Source organism: Gorilla gorilla, chromosome 12, assembly GCF_029281585.2.
Source record: "Gorilla gorilla gorilla isolate KB3781 chromosome 12, NHGRI_mGorGor1-v2.1_pri, whole genome shotgun sequence".
NCBI lineage: Eukaryota > Metazoa > Chordata > Mammalia > Primates > Hominidae > Gorilla > Gorilla gorilla.
Window position 1 is genome coordinate 114,376,552 of NC_073236.2, and position 15,087 is coordinate 114,391,638.

Consider the following 15,087-nt stretch of genomic DNA (forward strand, 5'->3'; position numbering starts at 1 on the left):
ATGTTTTATTTTCCAATTAAAGTGGCACATATGATAATAAACTGCAGAGGCAGCAGAATGAAATATTTAAACTTTTTTACAGTTAATATCCTGCCAAGAAAATCTCAGATAACAGTGTTATTTTAGGGGAACTGGGTGGACGGTATAATCTGTATAAAAGGAGCCTCCTTTAAATATGAGTTTTAGAAGTGAATGTTCTATGTAACCTAATTGTGGCATGTTGCTTACTTTTGTGCTTATTTATGATTAAATCTTAGACTTGGTAGTCTTTGGTGGATATTATTCTACCTTCCAGAAGAATGTATTGGTATGCCAACTTATTTTTGTAATGTAGAGTCCTGGGTCTGGTGCTGCCTGTGTATTGTGAATGTACTCTGTACATGTACTCTGTACATGTTTATTTGGGAATATCCTAACATCTTGGGGATGTGACTTACTTAGCTAATTTGCTAACATCCATAAGCTGTGTGTTCTTAGCCTTTTAGTATTGTAGCCCATCAAAAAGTTCTTTTTTTTTTTTTTTTTTTGAGACAGAGTTTTGCTCTTGTTGCCTAGGCTGAAGTGCAATGGCGTGATCTTGGCTCACTGCAACCTCCGCCTCCCAGGTTCAAGCAGTTCTTCTGCCTCAGTTCCCATGTAGCAGGGATTACAGGCATGCACCACCATGCCTGGTTAATTTTGTATTTTTAGTAGAGACATGGTTTCAACATGTTGGTTGGGCTAGTCTCGAACTCCCAACCTCAGGTGATCCACCTACCTTGGCCTTCCAAAGAGCTGGGATTATAGGTGTGAGCCACCATGCCTGGCCTCCATCAAAAAGTTCCGACTCTGATCAGGAAATTAATGTTAACATCTTAGCAAAAAGGATCCAGAAGCATCAAAGGAGGGAGTTCTTGCCAAGAGTACATAGAGATGTCCAGAAGGAAAGTTGACATTACTTGATAGTGTGACTTTATAGTAAACATGAAGGAGGAACTGCAGAAATGAAGGACCACAGATGACCTTGGAACAACTGGAGGTTCCTTTCTGAAAGGCCCAATGATATTGATGTAATGAAACTTGATTTGTATTTGAAAAGATGTTTTTACACTCTTGTCACAAAGTTTTTTTCTTTTTTGAAGTTCTTTTCGTTCTTTTGAAGGGTTAATTCCTTACTATTTTCTGCTTTGACACAGAAATCTCCTGCAAAGAAGCTGAGCCATGCAATTAGTAAATCTTTGGGGTGTGTACCCACGAGAGAACCCCCGCATCCTGTTTTTCCTGAGCAACCAGAGAAACCACTTGACCTTGCACATATAGTGTAAGTATACCCGTGGATGTGCATGTGGATCACACTGAAATGGGGGCCATGTGAAATTCCTGTGGATCAAAACCAGGGATCACTTAACGTGAACATTCAACTTCTCGGGTTTTTACTTTCTTTTGGGGGAACTTAAGACTTCAAGCTTTCTTCTCTGTAAATCACCGTTAAGTGTCCACATGGAAATCTAGCTCCTGATTGCTGAAGCCTGAGTAATATGGCAGCCTCCAGAAACATGAGCCCATTGAAGAACCATTATTGTTCTGGTTTTAGCTGGGCTGCCTTTTGTGGTTTTGGGTTCATTCCTTAAATCAGTGGTAGAGATCTTTTTCTCTACAGCAGTAATGCCCATAGGGACTTAAATTAACGTAGACAACATGGAAATGAAAATCAATTTAATTTGCTGTTTTTTGTATTGAGGGAAAATTAGGAAACATAAGACTATATTCTACAAATAAAACTGGTATTTTGTATGTATTTATTTATATGTGTTTAGCTGAATATTCATGCTAAGTAAAGCAAAGCTAGAGGAGAACAATAAAGTTGAGAAACAGAGAAAGAACAAAGTAGGGAGGAAGAGAAACAGTGAAGGGTAAGATTTAGCCTGTAAACTGCTTTCTTCACTCTGAATTAAATGATGATACTATGCTTCCCTGATGAATAAATTTGGTAGAGTTTTGGATCACGAATCCTTATCAGGTGTCAGAAGTTTTTCTGTTGGAGTGGGCATTCATTTTCTTTCACCTCCCTGATGGAAGGTAGTTTGACTAAATGAGCTCTAGAGAATCTTGATCTTTTTTCCTTTTTTCTTTCAGTTATTTAGATACCTGTTTATATTTATTAAAATAATCCATGCATGTGAATTACAAATTCATTCATCCAGAAGAGCTTATAATGAATGCAACATACCCTCCCATACTTCACTGTCCTTTGGGTTTTAAATCTACTAATAGTTATCTCTGTATTTCTAAATAATATGTTTGGAGCACCATTTCTTGACTTATCAGTTTTAGACATTATTATCGTTATTATTTTTTGAGACAGGGTCTTGCTTTGTCACCTAGTCTGGAGTGCAGTGGTGTGATCTCGGCTCACTGCAGCCTCCACCTCCCAGGTTCAAGTGATCCTCCCACTTCAGCCTCACAAGTAGCTGGGACTATAGGTGCAGGCCACCATGCTCAGCTAATTTTTTTTTAATTTTTAGTAGAGACGGTGTTTTGCCGTGTTGCCTAGGCTGGTCTTGAACTCTGGGTTCAAGTGATCCACCTGCCTCAATCTCCCAAAGTGCTGGGATTACAGGCATGAGCCACTGCGCCCAGCCAGTTTTAGACATTATTGACTTACTTTTGTGGTGTAATGAATCAACCTCATCTCTAACTCTACATACCAAACCATCCTTGTTTTTCATAATTATATCACCATTTTTAAGTTGGTTACCTTTTTAATTTTAAATAATATTTTAAAAACTCTATTTCTTAATAACTTCTTTTTGACTTCCACTTTGTAAACAGAAAATTAGCACCTTCTGTCTACTTTTCCTTTGCCTCCTAACGTCTGCCATCTGTGCCCTTATTTTTATGTTGTCAAAGCTGAGAATATTTCTATTCTCTTCGATAACCATAACTAAGTCTTCTGAGATTGATCAAGGGTTAAATCCAATAAAGCCAAATAATGGCATTTACAGTTAGTATCCTTCATTACACAGTCACATAGTGTGCTGCAATTCTGTGGATCCTTTTGTGCAGTTACTGTCTCATTGGAGTTCACTGGGCTCTTCTTTCTTACCTACCATTGATTACCGAAAATCATTCCTATTGAATTTTTAACTGGATTGATTTTCTTGTACAGTTGTTGTTTTTCCTGCGGTTTCTCATTGCTTTCTTCTTCTTGGGAAAAAAGTTGTCTCCCACCCCTACGCAGTGTTCCATAGCACAGTTTATCTGTTCCCCATAATGCAATTTTTTTTTTTGTTAAATCTGTTAACCTTTTTCCCTTTTAGGTCGTGTTTTTCCTTCCCTGCCTCTCAACATTATAGTGGTTTTCTCCTTACTTTTTTCTTTAGGTTTTAAAGATGGCCCTTTCACATAGTCTTTAATTCATTTGGAATGGATTTTTGTGTGTGATGTGATGTAGAATATCCAGTTCTCTTCCCCAGCCCCTCGCTTTCTGCATTTGAATAATAACTTGTCTCAGGGTCATTCATTAGATAATTCAACATTTCCCCACTGACTACAATGCCACCATTGTCAAAAATGAAGTTTCCAGATGCGCACAGGCTGGCTTCTGGTTTCTTTATTCTGCTCCTTTGGTCAAATTGTCCATCCCTATGCCAATATCTCATTGTCTTAATTACCATAAGGAACTAAGTAATCTACTTTTTCTGGAGTGTCTTGTCTGTTATTAGCTCTTTGCTCTTTCATATAAAGTTTAGACTCATCTTATTGAGTTCCTCATAACATTTTGTTGAGATTTTTGATCAGAGATTCGCTGAATCTAAAGATCAAATTGGGGAGAATTGACATCCTTCTGGTATTAAAGCTTTCATTCCATGAATGTGTCTTTGCATTTATTTAAATATCTTTTTATACCTTTAAGTAAAGTTTTATAATTGTTCCCCAGGAAAGTCTTTATATATTAGGTTAACTCTCATGTCACTTGACATTTGTAATTGCTGTTACAAAAAGTATCAGTAGTGTCCTTTTTCCTACAGCTCTTTAAGATATACTTTACATGCAATAAAATACACCTACTTTAAGTGTACAATTCGATGTGTTTTGGTAAGCGTATGCTGTTATGCAAATGGAATATTTTCTGAATTATATTTCTTAACAGTTTGTTACTAGTGTATGGAAATGCAAATAGTTTTTGTATTTTAGTCCACTGTCTATGTAGTCATCTTGCTTAAATTGTTCATTAATTCTGGTACCTTATACTCAGATTCTTTTGAATTTTCTATAAATAATTATATAATCAGCAAATAATGACTGCTTTGTGTCTTCCCTTCTGTACCTTATATTTTTGAAAATTAATCATACTTTTTGCAGGGCTAGCAGCATACTATGCTGGCTAGCCCCTCCGGTGCAATACTGAATAGAAGTGGTTTAGAAGGCATTTTTGTGTTATTACTAATCCCACAGAGAGTGCTTTCAGCATTCATTTAGTATGTTATTTGATGTAGGTTTTGTAGAAACTATTTATCGGGTTTAAGAGGTTCCCTTTTATTTCTAGTTTGCTAGAAATAAAAATGCTTTCTTTTTGTCATGAATGGATGCTGAATTTTATCAAAGAGTTTTTCTGTATTGAGATGATTATATGATTTTCTCTATTGATGATCAAAGACTTTTTCTTTATTCTGTTATTGTAGTGAATTACATTAATTGTTTTTTAGCATCATCTTTACCTTCCCAGAATAAATCTGAGTTGGCCATTGTTTGAATACACTGCTAGGTTTTGTTTGCTAATATTTTGTTTAGATTTTGGCTATGTTTTTGAGTGAAACTGGCCTGTAACTTCCCTTGATTTGGGGGTTATTTTTATTTTGTTGTTTTTATCACCCAGTGTGCGATTCTTGCAAAATGGGGGAGCATTCTCTCTTTTCATATTTTTGGAAGAGCTTGTTCAAGATTTGGAAGGGTTATTTTCTTTGTAAATTTTTTATGAAACTCACTAATGGAGCCATCTAAGCCTGAAGATTTCTTTGTGGGAAGATTTTTAACTGGTAATTCCATTTTTAAAAAACAATTAGACTATTTTTATTGTTTATTTATTTTTGAAGTTACCTTGGAGTATTTTGTATTGGTAGGAATTTATTAATTTTCTCTCAATTTTAAAGGTTATTGATACAACGTTCATAATATTTTATTGTCTTTGTAAGTAAGTCCACAGTATGTGTGCTAATGAGCCTTTTTTATTTCCACTCTCGTGTATTTATGGCATTTTTTCTTTCTCTTTTTTTTTTGAGACAGAGTCTCAGTCTGTCACCAGGCTGGAGTGCAGTGGCAATCTCAGCTCACTGCAACCTCCCCCTCCCGGGTTCAAGTGATTCTTCTGCCTCAGCCTCCTGAGTAGCTGGGACTACAGGCATGCGCTAGCACGCCCAGCTAATTTTTGTAATTTTGGTAGAGACGGGGTTTCACCATGTTGGCCAGAATAGTCTTGATTTCTTGACCTCTTGATCCACCCCCTCTTGGCCTCCCAAAGTGCTGGGATTACAGGCGTGAGCCACCGTGCCCAGACTCCTTTTCTAATTTCTTTAAAGGCATGGTTAGCTTACTCATTTCAGGTTTTTAAATTTTTTTATTTTTTCCCCCTAGTAGAAGCATTTAAGGCTGTAAATGTATCTGAACCCTATCTGGGTATTACCCAAGTTTTACTGTATAATATTTTTTGTTGTTTACTTCTAAATATTTCCCAAGTTATGTTAGGATTCTTCTTTGAGAAGTATACTTTCTTAATTTCCAAACATATAGAGGTTTTCTAGTTGCCTTTTTGTTATTAATTTATAACTTACTTTTAGTCTGGAAAATGGTCTGTATTTTTCAGTTTTTTAAAATTGGTTAAGACATTTGTTATTAACATCATTACTATGATATGTGGACTTTTTCCACCATTTTATTTGTGCTATTTATCATATTTTTAAAAATTCCCCTTTATGGAAATGTCCCACTCGAGTCACCTTTTCCCCTATAGATAACCATTCTAATGTGCTTGTCGTGTATGTTTTTGTTAGCATACGTTCTTAAAAAGTATTGTTCCGTATGTCCCTTTAAGATATTTATTTATGGCTGGGCATGGTGGCTTACACCTGTAATCCCAGCACTTTGGGAGGCCAAGGTGGGTGGATCATCTGAGGTCAGGAGTTTGAGACCAGCCTGGCCAACATGGTAAAATCCTGTCTCTACTGAAAATACAAAAATTAGCCAGGCGTGGCGGCCAGTGCCTGTAATCCCGGCTACTCGGGAGGCTGAGGCAGAAGACTCACTTGAACTTGAGAGGCAGAGGTTGCAGTGAGCTGAGATCACGCCATTGCACTCCAGCCTGGGTGACAAGGGTGAAACTCTGTCTCAATTAAAAAAAGAAAATATATATATATATATATATATATATATATATATATATATATATATTTATATATTTATATATTTATAAGTGCTGTTGTGAACAGCATTTTACCTGTCCGTTCTCCCTGAGGTGGACACGTTGGTTGCTTTCAGACCTCTGCCTCCACATATAATGCCACAGTGTATGGCATGTTTCCCCCATGGAGCTGCATGAGAGTTTCTATGTATTATTTTAGGATACAGTTCTGGGGTCAAAAGTTCTGTGAATCCTGACCAGGAGAAGTATGTTGGAGAATCCAGTAGTTTTAGCATAGAATTTCGCTTAATCTCTTCGTTCTCATTCAGGCTCCATACCCCTGCCTCCACCTGGGGCTCCTGAGCTCAGGGGCTTTCTGCTTAGTTTGACTTGAGAGTAACCTCTGGTTTCCTGGTGGGCCTAGAAAGGAGTAGTCATCTGGCTATGTGGTGTTGGGAGTGTGGCTGGAGGTGGTGGGGATTGGGTGGGAATTTGCTGCTTCTTATCCATTCTTTCAACCAGTCCTCTTATCTTAATGCAACCTCTCACCCCTCCTTCAGAGGTTCCAGGCCTTTCTGTTGCTCCACTTTCCCTGTCTTTGGGTGAACCTGACTTCACGTTTCTTCTATTTGAAAAGCCCTCCCCATAACGAGTTTTCTGTTAGAAATTTAAGTAGAAATGCAGCTGGGACTGAGAGCTAAGAATTAGAACTTGGATTTTTCCTTATTAATTCTTATTTTATTCTATATATTTGCCTTGGATTTTTTTTTTTTTTTTTTTTTGAGACGGAATTTCGCTCTTGTTGCCCAGGCTGGAGTGCAATGGAGCGATCTCGGCTCACTGCAACTTCCACCTCCCGGGTTCAAGCGATTCTCCTGCCTCAGCCTCCCGAGTAGCTGGGATTACAGGCATGTGCCACCACCCCCAGCTAATTTTATATTTTTAGTAGAGGTGGGGTTTCACAATGTTGGCCAGGCTGGTCTTGAACTCCCGACCTCAGGTGATCCACCTGCCTCAGCCTCCTAGGATTACAGGTGTGAGCCACTGCACCCAGCCTGGATCTTTTTTTAAAAATGAATAAAACATTGTAGATAAAACTGTGGTCTCCTGTGTCCCTCTTCCTCATCTAATCACCCTTTCCTTCTCCCAAAGGGTAGCCACTAACATTTGTTTGGTATTCATGATTTTATACTTTTTAAAATACTTTTATTAGATATTTATACATCTATAAAAATCAGATATGTTAAAACTGTATATAAACGGTCATGCTCTACATATCGTTCTGTAAGTTTATTACTTTATTAAGTAATATGTTTTTGAAATTTATCCAAAATCTCCAATGGTATTCCATTGAATGACTTTACCACGAGTAATTCATTCTTCATTGCTGGACATTATTTCTGATTTTTCACTATAGCCTATAGTGCTGCTTTGAGCATTCTTGTATGGAGAAATCCTGTAAGGTAGGAGGCTAACTACTGGGTCCTGGGATATGAATATTACATATTCAGAATAGCGCGAGTAATAATATAGTAGCAGATTAACCACCAAATCTCAGTGGTTCAGCTCATAAATGTTTATTTGTTACTCACAGCCAGTGCGTTGTGGACTGGAATGACTGGAGCAGCCAACCTGGGCAGTGGTTCGATGGTGTAGGCTGCTTTACTCTCCTGGCTCCACCATCTTCACACGAGCCCTCCTCATTGCTGCAGCAGGGGAAGAAAGCGTAGGGACAGCTCAGAGCCATTCTTCTGTGCTTTGGTTCAGAAATGACACATACCACCTGCCTCACAGCCCCACCTAATTTCAAGCCTGAATAGCCTTCTGTGTACCTAGGGAGGAGAGGAGAACCAGATACTGGTCAGCTGTAGTAACTTGTTCTACAAATGTCTTCAACTCTACAAGATACTACCTAGAATTCAGATTTTATAGTTTAACTATTTATTAGTCCGAATTACTCCCAAGCCAAGAATATAGTCAGCAGACCACCCCCCGACAAAAAAAAAAAAAAAAGCTCTGGTAGATTCTCTTTCAGATTTAGATGAGATGTTGAGCAGTTAATCCTATTTAGTTTGACTAAATAACTTTTGAGGATCCTTTCAACTTTGAGTTTCTATGTCTTACAGATTTTTTTTTCTGTATTCAATACGTGTTAATGGTTCCCAAACTTGGCTGATACCAAGATCAATCAGAAAGCCTTAAAAAGTACAGAAGGGCCGGGCACGGTGGCTCATGCCTGTGATCCCAGCACTTTGGGAGGCTGAGGCAGGCGGATCACCTGAGGTCCGGAGCTCAAGACCAGCCTGGCCAACATGGAGAAACCTCATCTCTACTAAAAATACAAAATTAGCTGGGTGTGGTGGTGCATGCCTGTAATCCCAGCTACTCGGGAGGCTGAGGCAGGAGAATTGCTTGAACCTGGGAGGTGGAGGTTGCAGTGAGCCAAGATCACACCATTGCACTCCAGCCTGGGCAAGAAGAGGGAAACTCTGTCTCAAAAAAAAAAAAAAAAAAAAAAGTACAGATGACCAAGTTACTTCCATTCTAGGTCAACTTAACCATAATTCTGGAAGTGGCCTAAGAATCCACCTTTTGAAAAAGTTCCCTAATACATCTGATCAGTTTACAGAACCACTGCATTAGGAGGACATAAAGAGTTTTAGTTATATGAAAGCAAACTAAAAATTCAACACTAAGTATTAAGAAATGTTCAGAGTGCAATGCAGAGTACAAATACAAACATATGAGTAGCAGTTCTTTTTTTTTTTTTTGGAGACATTAGAGTCTTGCTCTGTCGCCCAGGCTGGAGTGCACTGGTGTGATCTCAGCTCACTGCAACCTCCGCCTCCCAGGCTCATGCAATTCTCATGCCTCAGCCTCCTGAGTAGCTAGGACTACAAGTGCGTGCCACCATGCCTGGCTAACTTTTTGTATTTTTTGTAGAGATGGGGTTTCGCCGTGTTGGCCTAGCTGGTCTCAAACTCCTGACCTCAAGCAATCTGCCTGCCTTGGCCACCCGAAGTGCTGAGATAACAGGTGTGAGCCACTGCACCCAGCCATGAATAGCAATTCTTAACGCTTGCTAAGATTCTTAATTATTCATTAATTCAGCAAATACTTATTGAGGACCTTCTAGCTACTCTGCAAGGTGCTAACAGTGTTCACATAGTACTTTGTGCATTTGCAAATAGGTTTGAGTGAGAGTGAAGAAGCCAGTTTTATATAGTTGCAGTAGGCTAACCAGAATTTAGTTCATGAGATCCTTTTAATTGAAGGTTAATGCTGTTGATAGACTTTTCTGATAGGCTCACCAATATTTCCTTTTGTGTGTAGCCAGCAAAATAATAAATTAGTACAAATCGAAGTCTGACTCTTTAGAAAATGTGTGGACTTCAGGCCTGGTGCGGTGGCTCATGTCTGTAATCCCAGCACTTTGGGAGGCCAAGGTGGGTGGATCACCTGAGGTCAGGAGTTCAAGACTAACTTAACCAATATGGTGAAACCCCGTCTCTACTAAAAATACAAAAATTAGCTGGGCGTCGTGGTAGGCCCCTGTAATCCCAGCTACTTGGGAGGCTGAGGCAGGAGAATTGCTTGAACCCAGGAGGTAGAGGTTGCAGCGAGCCGAGATTGCACCACTGCACTCTAGCCTGGGTGACAGAGCAAGACTCCATCTCAAAAAAAAAAAAAAAAAAAAGACCTCAGTTTGCCTTTCTGTAAAATGGTGTTAATAAAACCTGTCTTAATTGTCTCAGGATTTTTTTTTTCAAGATAATATATGAGAAAGTGCTTTTAAGTGGCTAGAAGGCTATAAACTTTTAAAGTCTTTTCCTTCAAATAAAGTTAATCATGTCACAAAAATGTAAACTCCACAAAGGCCGGACTTTATCTTGTTCTCCGCCGAATTCCTATTACCTGAAATACTGCTTCGTGCGTGGTAGGCACCTAAAATGTATTGAGTGAATGAATTATACCCAACACAATTTATATACACAGGCATCTGACTCCTCCCCACCATTTTTGTTTTTGTGTTTTGTTTTGGTTTTGGTTTTGGTTTTCTTTCAGAAAGTAATACAAGTCATGTACCTACAGTTTCCTAAAGCCACCACTAGATGTCAGGCGTATTTCTTTGTGTTCCTTTCTGGGGGGTGGTGAGAATATTGAGTAAACAAGGTTTTTCAAATAAATTGCAAGACGTGTATTCAAAACAAAGCTAATTCACGTATCAGCACTCTAGCAACTTCTCTTACTTCCAGGTCTCTGAGAGAAATGAGTTGCTCGTTTTGGCAAAAACATATTTATACCACGTCTACCTCTGGATGCCTCTAACAGGCTTCCTGTGATCCGAATTCAAGCAATTTGCTCTTGCTAATTTTCTAACCACAGAGTTCTTAAGCCTAATCTCTTTAATTAGTGGTTAGTCACCATTGCATTTCAGTTTGTGTAGATTTATTTCTGAGGGGAAGCAAAACTTCCACGTGTTCGCTTAGTGTGTCTATTACCCTGAATTCTAGCGAGAAAGAGCCCAGTGTCTTCGACTGCACACACCTGGGATTCATCTGAATAGGGGTGGGCAAACTATAGCCTGCAGGCTAAGGCCAACCTGTCCCCCATGATCTAACAAGACCTTTACATTTTTAAATGTTTGAAGAGAAATAAGAATATTTTGTAAAGTGAAACTTACATGAAAATCACGTCAGTGTCCGTAAGTAAAGTTTTATTGGGACTGGCCTCAGTGGCTCACCCAGCATTTTGGGAGGCCAAGGCGAGTGGATCACTTGAGACCAGGAGTTCAAGACCACCATGGCCAACATAGCGAAACCCCGTCTCTCCTAAAAAAATATAAAAATTAGGCGGGTACAGTTGCATGCGCCTGTAATCTCAGCTACTCAGGAGGCTGAGGCACGAGGATTGCTTGAGCCTGGGAGGCAGAGGTTGCAGTGAGCCGAGATTGTGCCTTTCCAGCCTGGGTGACATAGCAAGACTCTGTCTTAAAAAAAAAAAAAAATTATTGGGACACAGCCATACTCACTCATTTTTATGTTGTTTATGGATGCTTTCGAGCTACAGTGGCAGAATTGAGTCATTAGCGACTGAGACCAAATGGCCCTTAGAGCTTATATTATTTACTATCTGGCCCTGAAAAAGTTTGCCAACCCCTGCTCTCAAAGAAGGGTGTCTAAAAACTGCAAATTTAGGGCACTTTGTGCTTCTTTAGACTCTTTTTTCTGAATGATCATCATCTTTGGTTTGATGGCCCAAGTTGTTTTTTCACCCAGCGGTGAAGATAACACCTTTTGCTGAAGGACTCAGATAAAATTTGTTACCTAGAAACCAGACTGCCTCTTACTGACAGAAAGTCTTTTATTTGTTTCTTGCATCCTTTGCATACATAAATATATAGCATGTTTGAACAGCTAAGCCAACCAATTTTCTCCGCACATTGCATCAAAACAGAATTAACCTAGATAATTAAAAAATACTGTTATACTGTTATTTAAATTATACTGTAATTATAAAACTGTAATTACAGTAATACTTTAATGTGGCTCTAATTTGTTCTATTTTAACTGCTCTTCTGTTTAATACTGACTTAGACTCTGTATACATTACTTTGATATGAACTTAAAAAATCTGTTCTCTTTGTTGTTTTTTTCCTATACCTCATAAATCTTTTTGAACTTTAGACAATTATGCTTTAAGTATCGGTGCTATCAGTGCTTATGAACTTTTTGGTAAAACACAAATATGCTTGTTTTCTACTTATTCATAACAACTTTAAATATATCAGCAGAATTCACCAGACCAGGAATAATATAAGAGCATTTGTAACCCTGTGAAAGAACAAGTCTAACTTCTTGTTTATGTTGTTTAATTATTAAAGCACATTTTTGTGACACTTCTTTTAAAATGATGGATGAGTCTGGAGTTAAAAATGGCTTTTGTGACAAGGGCACTTATGGTGAATTGCCTTGCTCTTTACAGCCATTTTTAATTGTTTTGTTTGTTTGTTTGTTTGAGACGGAGTCTTGCTCTGTCGCCCAGGCTGGAGTACGGTGGCAGAATCTCGGCTCACTGCAACTTCCACCTCCCGGATTCAAATAGTTCTCCTGCCTCAGTCACCCAAGTAGCTGGGTCACATACCACGCCTGGCTAATTTTTGTATGTTTAGTAGAGACGGGGTTTCACCATGTTGTCCAGGCTGGTCTCAAACTCCTGACCTCGTCATCCACCTGCCTCGGCCTCCCAAAGTGCTGGGATTACAGGAGAGAGCCACTGCACCTAGCCTACAACTTTAATAAGCCAATTTTTTTTTTCTGAAGAGAGTTATTAATTGGTTTTATTGTATTCTCCAATTATCGGATGTTACAGAATTCATAATATTGATAAGTTAGTCTAGGTTGAAACACTGTCTTCCACAGTATTTATTGAGTGTGTATTGTGAGTTGGGCTTTCTTCTTTTGATGGGAGACAAGAGTCTTATTTGAGGAAACTGACAAGATGATACTTTTTTCTTAGACCTCTAGGTGAATCTGATGTTCCAATTGCTTGAAAGGAGTATCAGATTCATTCTAGGTATCTTGATCTCCTGAGACTGAACCTGTTTGGAAGATTGTAATCTTGAACCATTTCTGACAGGTAAATATGCAGGTTGAGCATCTCAAATCTGAAAATTCAAAATCTGGAAGGCTCCAAAATCCGAAACTTTTTGAGTGCCGACATGACACTCCAAGGAAATGCTCACTGGTGCATCTCAGACTGTAGATTTTTGGAATTCGCATGGTCAACCAGGGTAAATAGAATGCAAATATTCCAAAATCCAAAATATGAAACACTCTGGTCCCAAGCATTTTGGATAAGGGATTCTCAACTTGTACTTTGATTCCTAGATCATAGCTCATCTGATATTAATTGTCTTGCATTTTGCTGTAATGATTTTTTGGGTTGTTTGTTTTTTAGAGACAGGGTCAGCACCATAAGACAGAGTGAGAAAACAAAAGTAAAAAAAAAAAAAAAAGTAGAAACAGGGTCTTGATCTGTCACCGAGGCTAAAGTGCAGTGACGTGATCACAGCTCATTGTAACCTCAAAACTCCTGGGCTCAAGAGATCCTCCTGTCTCAGCCTCCCAAGTAGCTAGGACTACAGGCACATGTCACCACGCCTGGCTAATTTTTATATTTTTTTGAAGTGATGGGGTCTTGCTATGTTGCCCACGCTAGTCTTGAACTCCTGGCCTCAAGAAGTCCTCCCACCTCAGCCTCCTATAGCACTGGATTATAGACATGAGCCACTGTGCCTGGCCTGCTGTAATGATTTTGAAAAACTTACCGTTGGTGACATGATTTTGCTTACCAGTGGGCCATTAGGCACCTTGGGATCTATTCAGTTTGTCTTTTTGGTAAAAGAAGAGTTGCTTTTTGTTCTCCTGTATATATAGCCTAGCATGTGAAGGCCATTAGGTCACAGCTCATCTGATACTCTTTCTGTCTTGCATTTTGCTGGGATGAATTTGAAAACCTAGAAGGTGAGGAATACAGGGTTGTCTTAGGGCCTTGAGCTTCACTATGTCCTGGTATGAATGTTATCTGTTTTGCTCCGTTTCAGGCTGAAAGTCCCAGAATCATTCTTCTGAGCTTAAGGTTGCTTGCTAGCCCTGGAATTATACCTCTCCAAAAAGGAAAGAAAGAGCAAAGAGGGCTATGCATCATCTAAGACAGTCCTAGAAATAGGATAACGTTTTTGCCTGAACCTCAGTATGTATGTGTGTGTGCATGTGTGTGTGTACGTGAGTGTGAGTGTGTGTGTGTTGGGGTGAGGGAGAGGGGAACTTGCACTCACAAACTCACACATGTGCATATATATGTGTGGTACCTCTGTGTGTGTGTGTGAGAGAGAGGGAGGGATGCTCATGTGAACAGTAAATGTGATGAGTATGGTGCAGTGAGGAGAAACAGCATTATGTAATACGACAAAACTCAGAACCGTCAAGCTTTAGTCCAAGGAGGGTGATTATTTACAAGTGGCTGTGACTTTGTTCTGCTGAGTTTCACTCTGCCCTTGAGATTTTCTCACCCTGTTTGCCATTATCCTACTATAAAGCTCTCTGCTTTTAAACTCAAAATCTCACAAAACCTCACAAATCATCATCATCCCTTGGTATTCTTTTTTTTTATTGTGGTAAAAAAACATAATATAAAATCAACTATCTTAATTCTTTTAAGTGTACGGTTTTTAAGCGTACAGTTCAGTAATGGCAAGTGTAATCGTATTGTTGTTAAACAGATCTTCAGAACTTTTTCCATACCCGTTAAACAGCAATGCCCTTTCCCCTCCACCCCCTGTGACCACCATTCTACTTTATGTTTCTATTAATTTGACTGCTTTACATACCTCATGTGAGTGGAATCCTATGGTATTTGTCTTTTTGTGACTGGCTTATTTCACTTAGTATAATGCCCTCAAGGTTCTATGTTGCGGTATCTGTGTTGCAGCGTGTGACAGGATTTCCTGCCTTTCTAAGGCTGAATGATATTCATTGTATGTAGATACCATATTTTGCTCATCCATTCATCCACCATTGGTAAGATGTGGTACCTACATACAATGGAATATTATTTTGGGTGGCTTTCACCTCTGGGCTATTGTGAATAGTGCTGTTATGAACATGGATCTCTTGGAAACCCTGCTTTCAGTTCTTTTGTATGTATTC

At 39.0% G+C, this 15,087-nt stretch overlaps 1 protein-coding gene and 1 long non-coding RNA gene across 15 annotated transcripts in view; one reads left to right on the top strand and one right to left on the bottom strand.

Moving 5' to 3' along the window:
• The window catches only part of DTNB (dystrobrevin beta), a 296,213-nt gene that overhangs the window by 138,138 nt on the left and 142,988 nt on the right, over positions 1 to 15,087 (top strand). For all 14 annotated transcript variants that reach the window (XR_002004731.4, XR_010130034.1, XM_004028945.5 and 11 more), the window contains exon 9: positions 1,176 to 1,300. Coding sequence is in view for 12 of the 14 variants with exons in the window: in XM_004028945.5 (XP_004028994.1) it covers positions 1,176 to 1,300 (125 nt within the window). In the remaining 2 variants the exon portion in view is untranslated. The remainder of the gene's footprint in view (positions 1 to 1,175; positions 1,301 to 15,087) is intronic.
• LOC109025762 (uncharacterized) overlaps positions 13,702 to 15,087 on the bottom strand; it is a 100,162-nt gene continuing 98,776 nt past the window's right edge. Inside the window, exon 8 of the long non-coding RNA XR_010130039.1 lies at positions 13,702 to 13,895. This is a non-coding gene — a long non-coding RNA (uncharacterized lncRNA). The remainder of the gene's footprint in view (positions 13,896 to 15,087) is intronic.